Here is a 20378-nt window from a genome sequence, read left to right on the forward strand (position 1 = left end):
TGCAGAGGACCAATTTCACTGTGTGTGCTCTGCTGTGTGCATGTATGTGACAAATAAAGAGGGTTTCATCCTCCGATTCTTCTTCTTCACAGGGAGGACCTTTCCCAGCGCTCTGTTCCCTTTAACCATAACACATGGTGTGCAATTTGCACATGTGTTGGCACACTTGTGGTTGTTTATTTGCATCGTTTTTGTCACTACTGCAGTGAGTTTCTCCTTATGAAAATGTTTTGGGCTGTTGTAACCCGTTTGCACCTGTTGGCCACCGTACCATATCTTGTGTTGGAGCTGGTTCGTGGACATGGTTACACACACACAGCGTCCAGTGATGGAGGACCTGTCAGCCGGAGAAATGTGTGTATGGTCTGGATTTTTATCTCAGTCTGACTGCATTGTATATTCAATTCAGAGTTACTATTAGATAGAATAACTTTAAAGGAGGAAGCACAAGTGTTTTTCTTTACGTGTTTAATGCCACATACTTCAGGAACTTTAAAAGTCTCTACGAGCCTCGAGTACATATGTCGAGCCCCACTGGTTTATAAGAGTCTTTGCTACTTGTCAATGTATATTACATGTTGTTTTAAAGAGTTTGACATCTTTTATCAAACAAACAAGATAGAATGTAATAACTAGCGAGCATTAGCGGTGTGGGTGGGCATATTTTCTTACCTGTTTCAAGTCAAACTACTCCTTTACAGAACCACATCAGCAATGTTGCACTTTAAAGCCGGATAACTCAAGATATTAAACATTACTGCTGAGGATTTTCCATACATGCTGTAGACTTTCAGATGTTTTAATGCATTTTTCCACTTGTGAGGAAAGCATGTACTTTTCAATACAGCATTCAGCGTTACTGTAGTTCCAGTGCAGTTTGCTATGAGAAGTCCTTTCAATTATTAAAACAAAACAATTACACAGGCAGATCAGCTGATAGGAATCATGGACGTTTTAAAAGTCTTTTATGTGTAAGAAAAGACACACTCAATTTGTTTTAAATCTACAGCATGCAATGAATGGGCAGTAGGAACATAAAGTATACATTGTTTATAGTTATGGAGAAATACAGTCCTTTATGTGTGCGAGGATGTCCTGGATAAACTGCATTTATGAAATATGTAGAGGCAGCTGTCGAGAAAGTCCCCATCCTGGAGCGTTCCTGTGCTAGCTTATTCCTTCTCAGATATTTTGGGGATAGAAATGAACATTAGTGTTGTAACTTTTTATACTGCGTGCCAAACCAATTAAAACTAATTTAAAATGTTGAATATATGTTCCCTTTTCCAAGCACTTCTCGGGCAGTTCCTCAAGAACAACGATGTGCAGGCAGTCCAGCGAGCATGCAGGTAAATGCAGGACTTCTACAAAGGGCAATATCGTGTGTGTGTGTGTGTGTGTGTGTGTGTGTGTGTCCATCTAGTCGTCACTCTCAAAGGTGTGCAGGTGGGTTTTGAGGCTTAGGGTGCTGGTGAGGGTGAGGTTAGTGGACCGGTACAGGTCCAGACCCGTCAGGATCTCCACGTCTCGGACTCGTGCCGTATGGAACTGCAGGAGCTCCTCCACCCACTGAGACTCATCTTCGGCACTCTGCAGAGACACAGACAGGAAGTGGTTAATCATTGTGGTCACAGTCATTTCTGGATGGCAGTTATCATGTAGCAATTAACAATGACACAAAACATGGAGTAAAGGGTGGAAGATATTGATTAAGAAATGGACATTTTATCTAAAGAATGTTAAAGAGGACATATTCTGCTCATTTTCAGGTTCATAACAGTCATTTTTATCCTCTGATTGGTCAAGTGCTTGGAGATGTGTCGGAAATGTCCTTCCAGTCTATCACGTACAATATGTTGGAGCGATAGCCCATAGAAGCGCTAGTGTTACAAACTGATGTCACTATTTCGCGGAAGTATAGGCAGGAGGGGGGGGGGGCATGTGTGGGAGAGAAACTCCCTCTGGAGGGATCACAGGGATTTTAGCCTTTGCAAACCATTTACATGCACACAAACCTATATACCACACTGCAGGAAAGGGACAACCCCCAAAAGCACTATAGGGACTCATTAAGTTTCAGAGAAAAGATCCATACCAGTTTACAGATCCCAGAGGAACATTCTGAAATGACTGGTCCTTACAGGGAAGGAGTACAATGAGTACTTTATGACTAAAGTGGGAAACCAAAACATACATTCATATAACACTTGGCTTTTTTTGGTTTCAGAGGGTGTCAACAACAGCAAATTAACCAGCTAAGTAGAAGGTGTGTTTCCTTAGTTTCCGATTGCTTTTTAGATTAAAGATACTGCCAAAAAACGATTCCCATGAGGGTTATGGTTTCCCAGTTGCCCAAACGTAAATTTTAAGTACACCCCGCAGGTTTCGCAGTGATGAGTGTGTTCTGTGATACTAACTCAGGCAACAGAACAGGTTAGAACCTGTTAGCCGTGTCTCAATCCAATAGCCGCATGCTTCAGAGGACCCCGCCTATGCGGTCGACTGAGGACCCAGCCGACGTAGATCGGGTAGGCTGGACCGAGCGACCTACAAAATGAGACGGTGTAGTTTACAGAGCACCTCCTGTTTACGTCCTGTGGTACGCACTGTTCTGTTGCACTCCAGAAGCCTGATAGCAAATGACTTAACATCAAACTCAGCTGAAGAGGATCCAGAAACTTTACTTTTTCTGTTGAACCATTTATTGGAGTTCACTGCCAGCGAGGAAATAAATAGAATAAAGATGAAGCTGTTCCTTCCTCCAGTAATGTTACATTAGTTAGTTAACAAGTAAATGATGTGGCTATATAGCTGATGTCATTTAATCATATCATTTCCTATTTAAAACTAGTCTTAATCTTTCTGTAATCATATAAATATGTTCGTTTAACTAATCAACAAAAGCATCTTGTAGCCTATAGATTGATTCTTAACAATATTAGTTTTCTAATGTTATTATCCAGCTGTGGTTAAAAACTGTTTATACTCTCCTTCTTCCCCTAAACCTATTAATAATTAAAACAGAATGTAAGAGTTTAATGACCTAGAGATTTCCTATTATTCCACTGTTACTTCATGTTGTAAATAATGGTTCAAACCTGATTAAATGAAATAAACCATTTTTTAAACAATTACTGTTAAACATTTTTTTCATCTAATCTCAAAGTAGAGGTAGCGTTTGTCAAGTTGTTTATTTATATTCACATTCATTAGTGATTCCTCCGCTTGCTGCTGCTTTTAAATCCACTCTGCTGCAGAGACCTGACTGCTATTTCCTTTGAATAAAGGTCACTCGTCACCAGTGCGCATTGTATCCTGGGATATGGTAGACCACAGAGGATACATCAGATGTATCCTCCAAATCCGGGACAAGTGGGCTGCATTTGTCGGCCGCATTCAGAGGAGTCTTGTCCTTCTTTTAAATTGGGAAGTGACGCAAGCGGTCTGCGAATGCAGCCTCCGAAGGATGCAGGCCGTTGAATTGAGACACGGCGGATATAATTAAATGTTATGTAACCAGCATCAGCCTGTATTCAGAACTACAAGTTCAAATCTGGGAAAGCTGCTGCAAACATCATATGTAAAGGAAATAATCCCAGATGAAAAAGGCACTTATAAAAAGATGTACTTTATTAATCCCCGTGGGGAAATTCGATAATTCTGCATTTGACCCATCCTAGTGTTAGGAGCAGGGGGCTGCCATATGTAAGGCGCCCGGGGAGCAGTGTAGGGAACGGTGCCTTGCTCAGGGACACCACGGTAGCACCTGGTGTTAATTTAATGTTTAAGACATTTACCAACTTTTCTCAGTATTATTGTTGTTTAGCAAATAAAGACAAAACATTGGGAGTCGTAGGGAAACTCCCTCTGGAGGGAACACAGAGATTTTAGTCTTTGCCGACCATTTACATACACTAACACCTATAGAACGATAGGTGTTAGACCATACAAGCGTACAGAGCCCAGGGGGACATTCTGATATGACTTATCTATTCAGACCAAGAGTCAAAGACACAAAGAATATTTCACACGTCTTTAATTTAAATTGATATATTTGTGAATGCAGGATTGCCCAAATCCTAAAGTCTTATTCACCATTTCCATAAATAACATTGTCTCTTCTGTGTGTGACTGTTTTCAGATTATACAGTTTTATATCTTGTTGCTGATTTGTCCAATTAGCATTTCAAAAAGTATAACCATCTTTTTTTTGCAGTTCATAAATCTGAATTCCATGACATGTCAAACCTAATGCCTGCTTTGATCCAGATTAAAGAGTACAATAAAATGATTTAATTTACAATCTAGGGGAAATGAACTAATCTATTAATTTATTCTCATAAAATATACCAAACTCTAAATAGGGAACAACACATGTAAAGCTTTGCACTTTTTTGTTTCAGGACTCACTTTAAATGTATTTATTCATGAGCTGAGGAGGACTTATTCTGACTAACTGAATATTATCTGTAATGTATTAAATGCATTCAAATAATGCAGGGGGCTTTGTTTGTTCCCGGCGATGATGCTTCAGGTAACAACAACTAATAATACTGCTAAGTAGAGGGTGTGTCTCCATAGCTTCGGATTGCTCTTTAGCTCTCCTCTCCAGAGGATTCCCTTCCCACATATACTGTACTTGCTTCTAGGGTAGGGTTTCCTGTTTTGCCAGAAATAATAATCAATACAGTTCCCTTAAGGCAATACCCTGCGGCCATGTCAGGAAGAAGTGTGTCAACGGGATGCTCCCCTTTAAGAGACAGAACAGGTTGAGCTCACTGAGACAGCCGCTCTGCAGCTCTGCATGTCTACCTGTGACTCACACACTGTTATAGGTTATGTAAATGGCATAAGCCTGTATTCAAAACTAAAAGAGGAAATCTTGGAAAGCTGCTGCAAACATATAACATATATATAACATAACATATGTAATAGAAAGGATCACAGACAGAAAAAGCTTTTATTTATCCGCATGTCATTGATTAAATGTGTAAATCATTTATCGATTTGCACACTCTTTTTTGAGTTGTGCCAGGCTTGGAAGAAACATGTTTTACCCTGATGCACACAACAAACGATCTGTATATGTTTGTGTAATGAGCATTTGATTGCACTCCTTGACTTGATTTGTGTGTGTCAAGTCTAATACCTTCTTTTGAATGTGATTGCAGTCCAACCTCTGCTCCGTTTACCTGCCGTTGTGCTATGCGTCATCGATTTGATTAAACAACACCTAAAATACAGTACATCTTGTGTAATTCTGTTTTCCACACAAAAGCTGCTGCTTGTGCAAAGGTTCCTCAGGGAGGTCATCAAGTCTAAAGTACAGAACCATTGTTCCCTTCCATATGCCTCAAAATGAGCCTACCTTTTTGCTGTAGTTTGACAGTACTTTTGTCAGTATAGTGCACCTAAACAACCTTACTATACAAAATATCTTCAAGTCTACCTACTTGCCAAATCTAAACATTTCAGAGTGTTTCGAACGTTAATCAGTAAAGGAAAAGGCTTCTGATTCTGTTATTTTGTCAAATATCCATGTCAAACCACTGATTCCAAGTTCAACACTTATCCTTCACGTCCATCCATCCATCCATCCATCTTCTCCCGATTCTCCGTCAGGGTCGCGGAGGTAACAGCTCCAGCAGAGAGCCCCAAACTTTCCTTTCCCTGGCCACATCAACCAGCTCTGACTGGGGGATTCCAAGCGCTCCCAGGCCAGCAAAGAGATATAATCCCTCCACCTGGTCCTAGGTCTACCCCTCGGTCTCTTCCCAGCTGGACGTGCCTGGAACACCTCCCTAGGGAGGCGCCCAGGTGGCATCCTCACTAGGTGCCCGAACCACCTCAACTGGCTCCTTTCAACGCGAAGGAGCAGCGGTTCTACTCCGAGCCCCTCCCGGATGACCAAACTTCTCACCTTATCCCTAAGGGAGATGCCAGCTACCCTGCGGAGAAATCCCATTTCGGCCGCTTGTATCCGCAATCTCGTTCTTTCGGTCATGACCCATCCTTCATGACCATAGGTGAGGGTAGGAACGAAAATGGCCCGGTAGACAGAGAGCTTTGCCTGCTGGCTCAGCTCTCTTTTCGTCACAACGGTGTGGTAGAGCGACTGCAGTACCGCTCCCGCTGCTCCGATTCTCCGGCCCATCTCACGCTCCATTGTTCCCTCACTCGAGAACAAGACCCCGAGATACTTGAACTCCTTCACTTGGGGTAAGGCTTCATTCCCTACCTGGTGTGGACAGTCCATCGGTTTTCTGCTGAGAACCATGGCCTCAGATTTGGAGGTGCTGATCCTCATCCCAGCCGCTTCACACTCGGCTGCGAACCGATCCAGTGAGTGCTGCAGGTCACAGACCGATGAAGCCATTAGGACCACATCATCTGCAAAAAGCAGAGGTGCAATCCTTAGCCCACCGAACTGCAGACCCCCTCCCCCACAACTACGACTCGGAATCCTGTCCATGAATATCACAAACAGGATTGGTGACAAAGCGCAGCCCTGGCGGAGGCCAACCCTCACCGGAAATCGCTCCGACGTGCTACTGAGGACCCGGACACAGCTCTCACTTTGAGAGTACAGAGATTGGATGGCCCTGAGTAGAGACCCCCTCACCCCATACTCCCGCAGCACCTCCCACAGTATCTCCCAGGAAACCCGATCATACGCCTTCTCCAAATCCACAAAGCACATGTAGACCGGATGAGCGTACTCCCAGGCCCCCTCCAGGATCCTTGCGAGAGTGAAAAGCTGGTCCGTCGTTCCACGACCAGGACGAAAACCGCATTGTTCCTCTTCAATCTGAGGTTCGACAATCGGCCGGACCCTCCTTTCCAGCACCTTAGAGTAAACTTTCCCTGGGAGGCTGAATAATGTGATGCCTCTGTAATTGGCACACACCCTCTGATCCCCCTTTTTAAAAAGAGGAACCACCACCCCGGTCTGCCACTCCTTCGGTACTGTTTCCGACTTCCACGCAATGTTGATGAGACGTGTCAATCATGACAGTCCCTCAACAACCAGAGCCTTCAGCATTTCTGGGCGGATCTCATCCACCCCCGGGGCTTTGCCACTGTGGAGCTGTTTAACTACCTCAGTGACTTCCCCCCCGAGATTGGAATTGATCCCCCTTCATACTCCAGCTCCACCTCTAACATAGAGGGTGGAGTTGTCGGATTCAGGAGTTCCTCAAAGTGTTCCTTCCACCGCCCTAACACACTATCAGTTGAGGTCAACAGCGTCCCATCCTTACTGTACACAGCTTGGATGGTTCCCTGCTTCCCCCTCCTGAGGTGTCGGACGGTTTTCCAGAACTACTTTGGTGCCGACTGAAAGTCCTTCTCCATGGCTTCTCCGAACTTCTCCCACACCCGCTGCTTTGCCTCGGCTACAGCTGAGGCTGCTGCCCTTGGGGCCCGTCGATACCTTGCAACTGGGGTGCTCTGGTACCACGTACACTTATGAGCATCCTTATGTTCGAACATGGTGTTTGTTATGGCCAATCCATGACTAGCACAGAAGTCCAGTAACAAACCACCACTCCGGTTCAGATCAGGGGGGCCGTTCCTCCCAATCACGCCCCTCCAAGTGTCTCCATCATTGCCCACGTGTGCGTTGAAGTCTCCAAGCAAGACTAAGGAGTCCCCTTCAGGAGCCCCATACAGGACTTCTTTCAGGGTCTCCAAGAAGGCCGAATACTCTGAACTGCTGTTTGGTGCATAAGCACACACAACAGTCAGAGTTTTCCCCCCCATGACCCGCAGGCGTAGGGAGGCGACCCTCTCATCCACTGGGGTAAACTCCAACAAAGCGGCACTCAACGGGGGACTTGTGAGTATCCCCACACCCGCTTGGCGCCTCACACCTTGGGCAACTCCGGAGAAGAATAGAGTCCAACCCTTATCCAGAAGTAAGGTTCCAGAGCCGACGCTGTGCATAGAGGTGAGCCCCACCAGATCCAACTGGTAACGCTCGACCTCCCGCACAAGCTCCGGCTCCTTCCCCCCCAGAGAGGTGACATTCCACGTCCCCAAAGCCAGCTTCTGTCACCTGAGTCTGGTCCGTCGAGACCCTCTGCTTTCACTGCCACCCTTCTGGCAGCGCACCCGACCCCATCGCTGTTTCCCGTAGGTGGTGGGCCCGCGGGACGGGGGAATCCTTCACATTTAAAATGCGTTTTGTGGCCATTCATATACATAAGCCAGATGTAGAACAGGCCGTGTCTATGCCTTGCAACATCTTGAGGATAATAGTTTGTTAGCATGCTAACATTTGGTTTGGACGCTAAAAGACGTACAGGTGAGGAATTGGGAACGTCTCTAGGTTTGGCCGGTATAGCAGACCTTTGGACATAAACCAAAGTGTTAGAAAAACTGGTATTTTGACCTCATGGTGGTTCTAGAAAAGTTAGGGTTAGGGTTAGGATGCTAAACAAGTCCGGAGACCATAGACCATCCTGTTCAAAAATATGACATTGACCGTCATAATGTTCATGATGTTTTTGACTTTAATTTCATGAAAAGCACATTGTGATACTAAAACCCAAAAGTGTTCTCCAACTAGATGGAGGGAGTTCCCCTCAAGGAAATACCTTGCGGCTATGTCAGGAAGAAGTGTGTCATCTGGAAACTAAGAAAGAGACAGAACAGGTTGAGCTCACTGAGACAGCCGCTCTGCAGCTCTGCATGTCTACACATGACTCACACACTGTTATGAAAGGTTATGTAACCGGCATAAGCCTGTATTCAAAACTACTAGTGAAAATCTTGGAAAGCTGCTGCAAACAACATATGTAATAAAAATAAAATAAGCCAGGATAGAAAAGCTTTTATTCATCCGCACTTTATTGATTAAATGTGGAAGACATGAATCAATTTTCTCACTCTCAGCAAGTAAAGGACAACACTTTTGCTGATTGGAGTGGAAAAGACTCCAGCAACATTTTATATGTTTGTAAACTATACAGTTTGAGTCATTGTGCCGGGCTTGGGTGAAAAATGTAAATGTTTTCACCCTGATGCACATAAAAGATCTGTATATGTTCATGTAATGAGCATTTGATTGCACACCTTGACCTGTTTACCAAATAAAAGGGTAAGATTTCAAAAGATTTGCTCTGTTTACTATCCTTTGTGCGTCATCAATTTAAATTCACCTGAAATACAGTAAATCTTGTGTAATTCTGTTTAAACTAGTTTTCTGTTACCTCATTGGGGTCTGAGACTTTTAAATTAATTTTGGTTCTAGAAACCCAAGGTTAGGATGCTAAAAAGTCCAGAGACCATAGACCATCCTGCTGTGCAAAAATATGACATTTCCCTCTGTATGTGTATGATGTTTTCGACCTTTCAATTTGTAAAGCATACTCAAAACTTTAATCCAACGAGATCCAAACTGGGAATTCCCTTAATTGCAATAAACCTGCGGCTAAGGCAGAATCAGGCGTGATTTCTGCCCCACATCGCAAACAAATGTGATGTGGGGGCGATAACCTTTATCACTGTTCTGAAATAGGCGGCGTGTCAGGTTATGCCATATGTTCCCGGTGTGTTTTCCCTTTAGTCTACTAACAACACAAGTGTATAACACCGTTATTTATACGCCTTACCTTCAGGCAATCTAGAAATGAGAGCTGTTTCTGTTCAGAGTGAGTAATACTTCCAGTTGTTGTTCCACTCATAATTGCATTTCCGAAGTGAAAAGGTCAAAATATCAGAATTTGATTTGATACTTTGGAAAACAACATGCTTACTTTGCTTAGCTATCAGACTGCTGGCTGTAGCTTCGTATTTAATGGATAGACATAGAAGTGGTCTCCTTTACCTGTCGTCCAGAAAAAGCAAATATAAACATGTATTTGCAATTATACACAACTTAGGGAACTAAAGTCATTGTTTTAAATTGCAATTGAGTAATGCATTATTGGGACAGCAGTGAAAACGAAATACATTTTAGAGAAGTTGTTTTCCAAAGCAAGGCCTCAACCTTGATCATGACAACCAGTAAACTGTGAGAAAACTGTTTTTTTAAGGGGTTTGGACTTTTTTTCTGTATTATTTCACTGCATAATTGACACTATTTCAGCAATAATATAAATTCATTACTCAGTTTTTTATACATCTGTATTTGTAAGCCACGCAGGAGCTAAATGATTGTTTAACTAATCAGCATCAAATGACTAGACGTATTCCTGATAGTTTGTACAGTTCACACAGTAGTTAGAGCAAAAGGTCACGGTCTTCAGTGAGCAATAACCACTCTCAGGGTCAATAACATGCAGTGAAAGCAAGATTAGCTTTGGGTAGGCTAAAGGTCAGTGTGTTATAATATTATTGTTAGAACATTTCATAATTCCCTCATACTTTTACAGTTCCCAGGAAATGTTCCCTGATACTCTGCACTGCTTCTGCATTATGGTTGTGATTGCAAGCATTGGATACTTTATCATAAATAAAATTGTCCCAATAAGTCCTCCTCTGTCATCTCCCCTTCAAACTGGAAAACCTGCAACAATGGAACAGTAAACCAAATGTGTTGCATCAGTCTGCACACGTCCACCCAAAACTGTAGCTTATCAGCTTTCCTCTGAAAGGAAAACATGGCTTGATGTAGCCATAGTTCTGAAGAAACCCAAATAAAACTACATCAACGTTTCCTTCCCATGCAGGCTCTTTTCTGGTGATTAATGTAAGGAGGAATTTCCGCAGTTCCAAGCAGATCATTTCGCAGAGTTGTTTATGTCAATCATTAAACATTAACTCTTCCAGTGAAGGTTCTCAGGAACTTCAGACAAGGGATCCTGCAACATGTGGTAGGTAGACGAGAACTTTATGGCAGGCAGTATTTCTCATGGTTATGCATGTGCTGTTTCACATAGTTGTCAACTAATGTTGGTGTATTTATTTCAGAATTTATTGAATGTTTAAGAATATACAAGGTTAAATAATGAGTCTTTATCTATTCTATATTTCTCTTATTGTCAAAAAGAAAATCAAAATATAGAGAAAATCTGTTTTAGGGAAATTACTGTTTTCCATTTTACTTAAAAATGTGTTTCATGGTTTATATGAACAGCAGAAAGCAGCCTTTTTGTGGGATATGTGACAGTTAAAAAAGAATAATCAAACATCATCCTTTAAAGTGCAATGTGCAGGATAACATTTCTTAAAACATTAGACTTGTTTTACTTTATTCAATTAAACATGTTTTTCTGTTCAGCACTTTTGGAAATGAAAGCTGAAAGTATTTCAATAATGAATATACCTTCCAGTATCTCCCAGGTAATGTTGTAGCTCTGAGTTTGTGGTCAATGTCAAGTGCTGATAATAGTATTTCTCATGTAAAATACAAGAAGAAAAACGGAAAGCTTCCTTTAGTTTCACAGCAGCACATTATCTCTTTGGAAAAAGTAGCAGTAGAATGCATTTTAAAAATCCTTTTGACCCTTTACTTCAAAAATACTCCCAGGGACAGTTTGATATGTGCATTTCATTTGAAGATTTGAGACATCAGTAGAGACACTTTAGAAAATCGTAATGTCATAGCTCTGTGTCCTTGATTCTCGAAAGCAAGCTGGCGAAATCAGCCTGTGGAAAATCTGAAAACTTTTTTTTTTAGATTACGCAAGGATGTCCACAAGCGTGTGATCAAATCTTTTTCACTGACCTCTATTCATCCAACATAATGCAATTCAATGAGTTCAGCCACCTGAGTCATGCTGCTTAAAGCTTTTTGTCCCCCCGCTGGAAACTTTACCAGGATGACAAGCTGCGACAGAGTACAATGAAAGCCCCCAGCCTTTTGCTGACCAATGGGCCATAACCACGTTACCCCTACTACGTCAAACCCTTTTATCAAGGAGTTGTGGAAAGAAAAGGAAAGTGTTTGCAAACACAAGGCATTGTGTTGTTGGTTGAAAGAAACCAACATTGGTCTTCATAGATAAGACATCCCTACTCACGGGGTGTATTGTGCTATAACAATGCTTTGCTAATTCTATAGCTCTGATCTGGAAAGGGGGTAAAATGCTGTTAGGATCATGAATGTATGAAGAGTAATTTACAGCATTGGAGGCAGGAGCCCTTTTATTCCTACGAATGTTGCTTTGTGGCTAAAATGGTTTGACTGCCAACTGACAAAATCACCAGAATACCACATCAATGGTCAACATAGAGCAAGCTCTCATTCACATAAACAGCATCATGGAAGTGACTAGATCGGTGCACATTACGTAACTTTTGGTACCTATGATGTAAATGAGGGCTTTTCAAGTATTGAAAACGGATTTTTCACTTGAAAAATCAGTAATTGCCTAAAAGAAAAAGTTTCGGCTTTTACAGACGTCTCTTTTCCAATATCTATGGAAAACGTTTTTTAGGCTCCAATGGTCTTTTGAATCAAGACCCAAAGTTGTAATTCTACAGTTTTCACACATGCAGTAAACATTGGTACAGTGTTCTGTAAACAGCTACATTTTGTGGTTAAAGATGCACAAAAGGGGCTTAGTGACCCAACTTACAAACTTTTAAAAGCTTAAATCATTTCTACAAGCATCACACTGTACACTCTATTATGTGTTTTTGCTAAGAACATTTAAGTATTTGTTCTGCAAATGCACCCTTTGAAAATAACATGATGAAAATAACCCTGAAATGTGGGGTTATAATCTAGGAAAGCTTATCAATTTAATAATTCAATTCAACTGTAATTGAGTATTTCAACTTCTACCATATACTGTAACAGGAAACATCCATGTCACCTTTTGTTTTTGGTAATTGCCTTTAATGATTATCTCCTGCATCACTGTGACCTATGACTGTGTGATAACAAACAGTTTTACCGGCAAAGAGCAGCAAACAAAAGATTAAAGAAAACAGTTGACTTCTTCACAAAAGTGTTTTTCCAATAAGAGCAACAACACACCCACACACAGGGGACTGTCACAACACACCGGCACGCTCACATGGATGGAAAAACACATGGTGCGATACCAGCTGGACGGAGATGCACTGCTTTTACAAGCAGTGCCCTGTAATGCTATTTATGTTGGTGAGACACGATTTGTCAGCAGTGTTTGCGTCTGCGAACGGATATGTGCAGCTCTCACGCAAGTACAGTCAACAATTGTTATAACATTGCTTCTGATGATAGATCTTGCTAACTGTGACATACAGCAATTAAGGTAGAACGTGATAGTCTGAATGCTTAACTACAAAGCATTGGAAGGAGGAGAATTGTTCATATTCCTTTTTATTTTCAGTTTATTGGATGAATAAATCAAGTTTAAAAATGATCTCACAGTTAAAGTAAACCTACATATCATAATATATTTATTATTTTTAATACTAATTATAATCCCTTTTAATATGGATATTATGCATATACATTTTAATATATTTTTCAAGTAAAATACTAATATAGCAAAAATATTTAAAATGAAATGGGCAGTTTAATTTTTCTCATTTAGTTATGTATGCTTTTTTATGATAAATATTATTACTTTTATTTATTTCACTTAAAAACGTTCAAATGTAAGGCAAAAGATGAATGTATGGTTCTCTGTTTTGATTCACTTAAACTGCCTTTTAAGAATCAGTTTGTACATCTGTGGACAAAAAAGAAAAATGAACAGTGCTTATTTTCTTCTGTTCAGTACACAGCAGTCTCTACTCAGATTTGATTTTGAACTTAAAACTTATAGGTCATATTTAGCTAACCGCGGGACCAAGTCGCTGTTTGGCAAGTCACAAGTCAGTCCCAAGTCTTAGCAGTCAAATCCAAGTCAAGTCCCAAGTAAAGACAGAGAAGGGCAAGTCGAGTCCAAGTCCGAGTCACATCAAAGCCAAGTCGAGTCCAAGTCCAAGTCCCAATCTTTTTCAAGTCCTGAACAAGTCATCATCTTCACTTAATATTGCAATTATTAGACTATCGATCATCATTTGAACATATCAATCTAATCTACAGTCTAACTTTATAAATACAGATTGAAATATGTTCAATGTTTCTGTATTGAAATCTTTTACGATATACACATGCGCCCTAAGACCTTCAACGTATCTCAGAGAAGAAGTGAGAGTGAATATTGGGTTTGAATTGTATTAGCACGGAAGGCACCAATGTGACCATAAAGTTAGTAAAGCGCCTTGACCAGTGAGGCGTATGAGCTGAGTGGATGTCTGAAAGCAGTGCTTGAGCATGCCAGTTACAGTACGTAAACTATTTCCTTTAATTACAATGAGACTTAATATTTGAATAAGCAATGTTTAATCTGCATTACAAAAACAGCAGAGAGAGAAAAATAGGGGCAGTTATTTTACGGTTCACATCGGGAAAATGAAAAGTGAACCTTTTTTTTTCTCAGGTGTTGCCTCCAAAATGTAAGTGTGTGTGTGTGTGTGTGTGTGTGTGAGAGAGAGAGAGAGAGAGAGAGAGAGAGAGAGAGAGAGAGAGAGAAAGAGAACTTACATGTGCCACAGCAATATTATTATTATTATTATTATATTATTATTATAGGAAAATGTAGATATTGATTACTGTATGTAACAACATATGATCCCTTCCGGATCAAATTCAAGACACTAAATCAGTTATCAAGAGATTTTGGATTATTTTTGTGATCATTTACTGATGGATGAAATGGTTCATTTGTACTTAGACACAGTAATTGAGTAAAGGTAATCAGTTACTTTCCTAAAATGACAGATCAAACTCAGTGTGTTTTTATCTCTGACTGATCTGAACTCATCATGCAGCTGCAGTGGGTCAGCGCTGCCCCCTGTTGGATTTGCACTCACATTGCAAGCCTCGGTGTTGTCCTGTCGGTGGGGCAGCAGGAAGGAGAAGACCCTCAGATCCCCATCACACTCCTCCACAGTCTGGTTCAGCTCCTGGCAGCTTGTCACCACCGTGTAGAAGTGGGTGGGGACGGACGGGGCTTCGCCCGAGAACCTGGACAGAAGAGAGAGTTACACAGACTGTACAGCGACCATGGGGTTTGGTAATATAAATGTTTGTTTGCTTATTTGTTGATTGGGGAAAGACAAGAGCATTAATCAACATTCACATAAAAAAGTAAATGTTCCTGGGTTAGCTTAGCAGCTAAACTGCAGCCATATTAACCAATTAAAACATTAGAAAGTTACATTAGGAGGAAAATGTAATCATGTAATTTCAACACTTTGTCCTCTAATAATAATAATAACAATAATAATAATAATAATAATAATAATAACAATAATAATAATAATAATAACAATAATAATAATAATAATGATAATAATAATAACAAATGTGAAAGCTACCAACAGCTTCTTACAAGATCAATAATAACCCTTTCAGCTTCACTTTATGATGTGTTTCTCATACAGGACCAGTAGAACTTTACAGGGCCTGTCAGTGTGACACTGTCCTGGTCAGAGTTCTTACTCTTTTATCTTCTCTGTGGTGTCTCGCAGGCCGTCGTAGTCGTTGTCAAATATGGGTCCAGCTTGAACGTTGATGCCGTTGTTTTCCTCTGCGTAACGCCTCAGCAGCGTCCCCTGCAGGTAACTCCACATCCCTGCAGACAGAAGAAAAATAGGATTAGGTGCTGCAACACAAAGCAATCTTATGATAGTCTCTATGGCAAGCCGTTTGAGTATTTATTCCATATCCTTGATATCAGACGGCAGTTGCCTACACTAGTTGGCTCTTTGACAGAACTTGTTTGATATTTGGTCACACTAGTTTGGCACTTTGTTTTACTAGTTGAACAAAACATGAAGTGCCACTAGTTAACTAGTGAATGCATGTTGCAGCGTACACTTTAACTAGTGGATGCTTGTTGCAGCGTACACATTAACTAGTGGATGCATGTTGCAGCGTACACGTTAACTAGTGAATGCATGTTGCAGCGTACACGTTAACTAGTGGATGCATGTTGCAGCGTACACGTTAACTAGTGAATGCATGTTGCAGCGTACACGTTAACTAGTGGATGCATGTTGCAGCGTACAGTGCATGTTGCAGCGTACACGTTAACTAGTGGATGCATGTTGCAGCGTACACGTTAACTAGTGGATGCATGTTGCAGCGTACACGTTAACTAGTGGATGCATGTTGCAGCGCACACGTTAACTAGTGGATGCATGTTGCAGCGTACACGTTAACTAGTGAATGCATGTTGCAGCGTACACGTTAACTAGTGGATGCATGTTGCAGCGTACACGTTAACTAGTGATGCATGTTGCAGCGTACACGTTAACTAGTGGATGCATGTTGCAGCGTACACGTTAACTAGTGGATGCATGTTGCAGCGTACACGTTAACTAGTGGATGCATGTTGCAGCGTACACGTTAACTAGTGATGCATGTTGCAGCGTACACGTTAACTAGTGAATGCATGTTGCAGCGTACACGTTAACTAGTGAATGCATGTTGCAGCGTACACGTTAACTAGTGGATGCATGTTGCAGCGTACACGTTAACTAGTGAATGCATGTTGCAGCGTACACGTTAACTAGTGGATGCATGTTGCAGCGTACACGTTAACTAGTGGATGCATGTTGCAGCGTACACGTTAACTAGTGAATGCATGTTGCAGCGTACACATTAACTAGTGGATGCATGTTGCAGCGTACACGTTAACTAGTGGATGCATGTTGCAGCGTACACGTTAACTAGTAGATGCATGTTGCAGCGTACACGTTAACTAGTGGATGCATGTTGCAGCGTACACGTTAACTAGTGGATGCATGTTGCAGCGTACAAGTTAACTAGTGAATGCATGTTGCAGCGTACACGTTAACTAGTGGATGCATGTTGCAGCGTACACGTTAACTAGTGGATGCATGTTGCAGCGTACACGTTAACTAGTGGATGCATGTTGCAGCGTACACGTTAACTAGTGGATGCATGTTGCAGCGTAGACGTTAACTAGTGAATGCATGTTGCAGCGTACACATTAACTAGTGGATGCATGTTGCAGCGTACACGTTAACTAGTGGATGCATGTTGCAGCGTACACGTTAACTAGTGGATGCATGTTGCAGCGTACACGTTAACTAGTGAATGCATGTTGCAGCGTACACATTAACTAGTGGATGCATGTTGCAGCGTACACGTTAACTAGTGGATGCATGTTGCAGCGTACACGTTAACTAGTGGATGCATGTTGCAGCGTACACGTTAACTAGTGGATGCATGTTGCAGCGTACACATTAACTAGTGGATGCATGTTGCAGCGTACACGTTAACTAGTGGATGCATGTTGCAGCGTACACGTTAACTAGTGGATGCATGTTGCAGCGTACACGTTAACTAGTGGATGCATGTTGCAGCGTACACGTTAACTAGTGGATGCAAAAGTTTCGCTAGTTAACTAGTTGACGCATTTTTATGTCTTACTAGTTAACTTGTGAGACTAAAAGTGTGCACTAGTTAACTAGTAAGGTCCAATGTCCACTACATACACTAGTGCTATTGTTTATGCCTTAGTAGTTAACTAGTGACACACACTTTATCTCACTAGTTAACTAGTGAAGCCTTAGAGGTGTCACTAGTACAGATGTTTTTCTTACTAGTTAACTAGTGGAAGGTATTTTTTCTCACTAGTCAGGTTCTTTTAAGAACATGTTGGACTTTGACCGTACATGTTACACATTTTCTTTACATGTAAGGCCTTTCCTGCAACTAGTTTGGCTTTTCGTTGCACTAGTGACCATCTGTATGCAGCGTGTTGGATTTTGATTCAACATGTATGGCTTTTTCTTAAACTAGTTGATATTTTCAGCCGACTAGTTGTGGTTTTCTTCGCACTAGTACAACAAACATACTTACTAGTTGTCATATACGCGCAACTAGTTTACTAGTGAATTGCTACAACAGTCATACATGTTGAAAAACATCCATTGATGGAATAACCTGGTCATTCAGTATATTCAGGTAGTCAGCTGACCTCATTCTTTGGGCACGTTGCTGAACCTAGACCAGACCAACTACAGCAACCCCAGATCATAGCACTGCCCCCACAGGCTTGTGACCTTTTGTTTGGCCGGGCAGTGTGTGTTCCTTGTTGAACTAAGCACTGTCCACACACTGTGTCCTCCCTTATCCTGATGTAATCAATCTATATACCTTATGTTCCAGCATCAATAATGCAAAACTGTAAATTCCCCAGACACGCACTGCGTTCCCAGAACTGACGACAATGACGGTTATGTCTATCTGTATGAGACAGCGATTCAGAGAGGCTGTGTTTGTCCTGATAAGTCCCCTCTCTCTCTGCAGAGACAAAGGGTGTCAGGCGGAGCTCGCTCAGACCTGACATCACCACGCTCATGTCTCTTTGTCTCAAGGGAAACGACTGGATGTCTCTGATTTACAGGAAGAGATAAGGCTCTTGTTAAACTGGTAATCACACGCAGCTGAACGATGAGGCAGTAACTCTTATGATTGGACAGAAGCACTGCGGATGACTTTCTAAGACTGTTAAGGTTGTAGCTTGTAGTAAGACCAACTCACTGATTATATTATAGCACATATGGTGGAACTTAGGAATCTCACTGGTAATGTGGATTGGTGACTCTTAACTCAAAGTTTCTCTCTTAAGGGGCTAGTTTTATTGTTGGATGTTCCTGATATTTGACCACTACCTGGTAGTATCTGCAGCGATAAATGTCATGTTGATCACATTCCAAATCTGAATATTTTATTTCTTTCGTTGACAACTTGTTATTTCAGCTGCTTCATCTTAGAAAGAATTAAAAAAAGAAAAGATTATTAGACAGACGGACAGACAGACAGATGACCCTTGTTTTTTGGAATGCGACTCACTCTTGAATGCAGGGTACATGGGGACCATGTTGGTGATGAGCGAAGCGTCATATCTTGACTCTGGAGAAGATGCCAGCTCTGTGAACAAAATCCCAAAACACATGCTCTTCACATGAGGAAACAAATACTGTCATAATGCAAACATTACAGAGAGGCTGTGAAAATGATAGCGTTTGAGCGGAATCACCGGGGTAAATTGCATTTTTGCTGCGCTATAGCCTCATGAAAACAATGTCCTTCAAAATGTAAATACAGTTGTCTGTGTAAACATTGCATCAAATTATAATACTATTACTGTTAATCTGTTGGTATTTCATAATAACAGCCTGATCTAATTGGTCATTTATACATATTCAAGAACAAATGTTTACTGATCATCGAGCGAAACTTCACATCGATAGAAAATAATAACACTAATTTCTCCACAACATTAAAACAGATAAACAGGTGATGCATCAATTTGCTTTTCCTGTAAACAAAAGTGTAGCATATATAATTGAATGCAATAAATAACATAAAGAAAGGTGTAGCAATGATCGAGTATACAGGTCTTATCTTTTATTATCTTGCATACTATTGGTCTCATTAGCCTAATATGGAATCATAACAAATGTATGCTCCTCTCCTGCAGGATTACCTGGAGGGAAGAGGGGTCCGTAAGTGAGCTGGTTGTTCTGGCTGTAGGCGGTGCAGCTCTGACTGTGATCAGCTGACACTCTGGGGTCCACTCGAATACACTGAGCCCCGGCGGAGACCTCCGGGATGGGAGTCATGTCCTCCTGACAGACAAAAACGGGAGAGGATTATGACAAATATATCTCACCTATTTGGTTTTCATACATTTAGTTTGGTGTAGCTCTGCTGCTCCTTTAGTTTAAAATCTTTCAGTGTAATGAGATTAGAGTAGAAAATGCATTCTGCAACACTGAGTTGTATAAACGCAAACGTACAAGCATAAAAAGAGCAAGACCGAGATATAGTTCCTTTTCCCTGTGTGTTTCTGTGTACGTTGTAGGAGCAATTTCCTTGGTTTATTTTTAATTTGGATCAGGATATTGTGTGGCTTGTGTTTGGAAATGTCTTGTATTTATTCATGTCAAGTGCTGCTGTCTAGTTGTGTGGGTTTGCGAGATGTTGCCTCAGTCATTATTTTTTTAAGATGCAAATTTATAAATAAAATGTTATTTCATTTTGTCATCAATTTGACCGAATTAGCATAAGCTTTTATTTTTCAAATCTCCTCAGGATCTTCCTTTGTCCATTAAACAAGCGTCTATTCATCTCAATCAGTTCAGGAGTGATGCACAAAAAGGGGTTGTATAAACAATTGGTTATAGTGGTCTGCAGCTAACACTTTCAACATAAACGTTTTACTCCACAAGCAGTTTGTTGTCATACAGGTACAGTTTAAATACACACATATTAGGCCCAAAACAAACACACATGCATTGATGAGACCCAAATTGAATTCCCAAACTAGGGATACCTCAGCATGCTGCTGGAGGTGAATCAGTAACTCTCTAGCTACTAGTACACACCATATATTATCTTTTTCTGTTTG

The 20378-nt window shown here is 41.2% G+C and overlaps 1 protein-coding gene and 1 long non-coding RNA gene across 3 annotated transcripts in view; one reads left to right on the forward strand and one right to left on the reverse strand.

The window, feature by feature from the left end:
• Nucleotides 1–451: 451 nt before the first annotated feature.
• The window catches only part of LOC134874816 (ectonucleotide pyrophosphatase/phosphodiesterase family member 2-like), a 37102-nt gene continuing 17175 nt past the window's right edge, over nucleotides 452–20378 (reverse strand). For both annotated transcript variants that reach the window (XM_063899032.1, XM_063899031.1), the window contains 5 exons: nucleotides 19455–19596; nucleotides 18818–18895; nucleotides 15431–15563; nucleotides 14800–14953; nucleotides 452–1590 (listed from right to left, as the gene is read on the reverse strand). In XM_063899032.1, the coding sequence (XP_063755102.1) occupies nucleotides 1420–1590; nucleotides 14800–14953; nucleotides 15431–15563; nucleotides 18818–18895; nucleotides 19455–19596 (678 nt within the window). In that variant the 3' untranslated portion in view covers nucleotides 452–1419. The remainder of the gene's footprint in view (nucleotides 1591–14799; nucleotides 14954–15430; nucleotides 15564–18817; nucleotides 18896–19454; nucleotides 19597–20378) is intronic.
• Nucleotides 12958–15551, forward strand: LOC134874817 (uncharacterized). The gene is made up of 3 exons (XR_010167126.1): nucleotides 12958–13116; nucleotides 14758–15002; nucleotides 15460–15551. It is a non-coding gene; the product is annotated as an uncharacterized LOC134874817 (long non-coding RNA).

The sequence above is a fragment of the Eleginops maclovinus genome, chromosome 13, assembly GCF_036324505.1.
Source record: "Eleginops maclovinus isolate JMC-PN-2008 ecotype Puerto Natales chromosome 13, JC_Emac_rtc_rv5, whole genome shotgun sequence".
NCBI classification, from domain to species: Eukaryota; Metazoa; Chordata; class Actinopteri; order Perciformes; family Eleginopidae; genus Eleginops; species Eleginops maclovinus.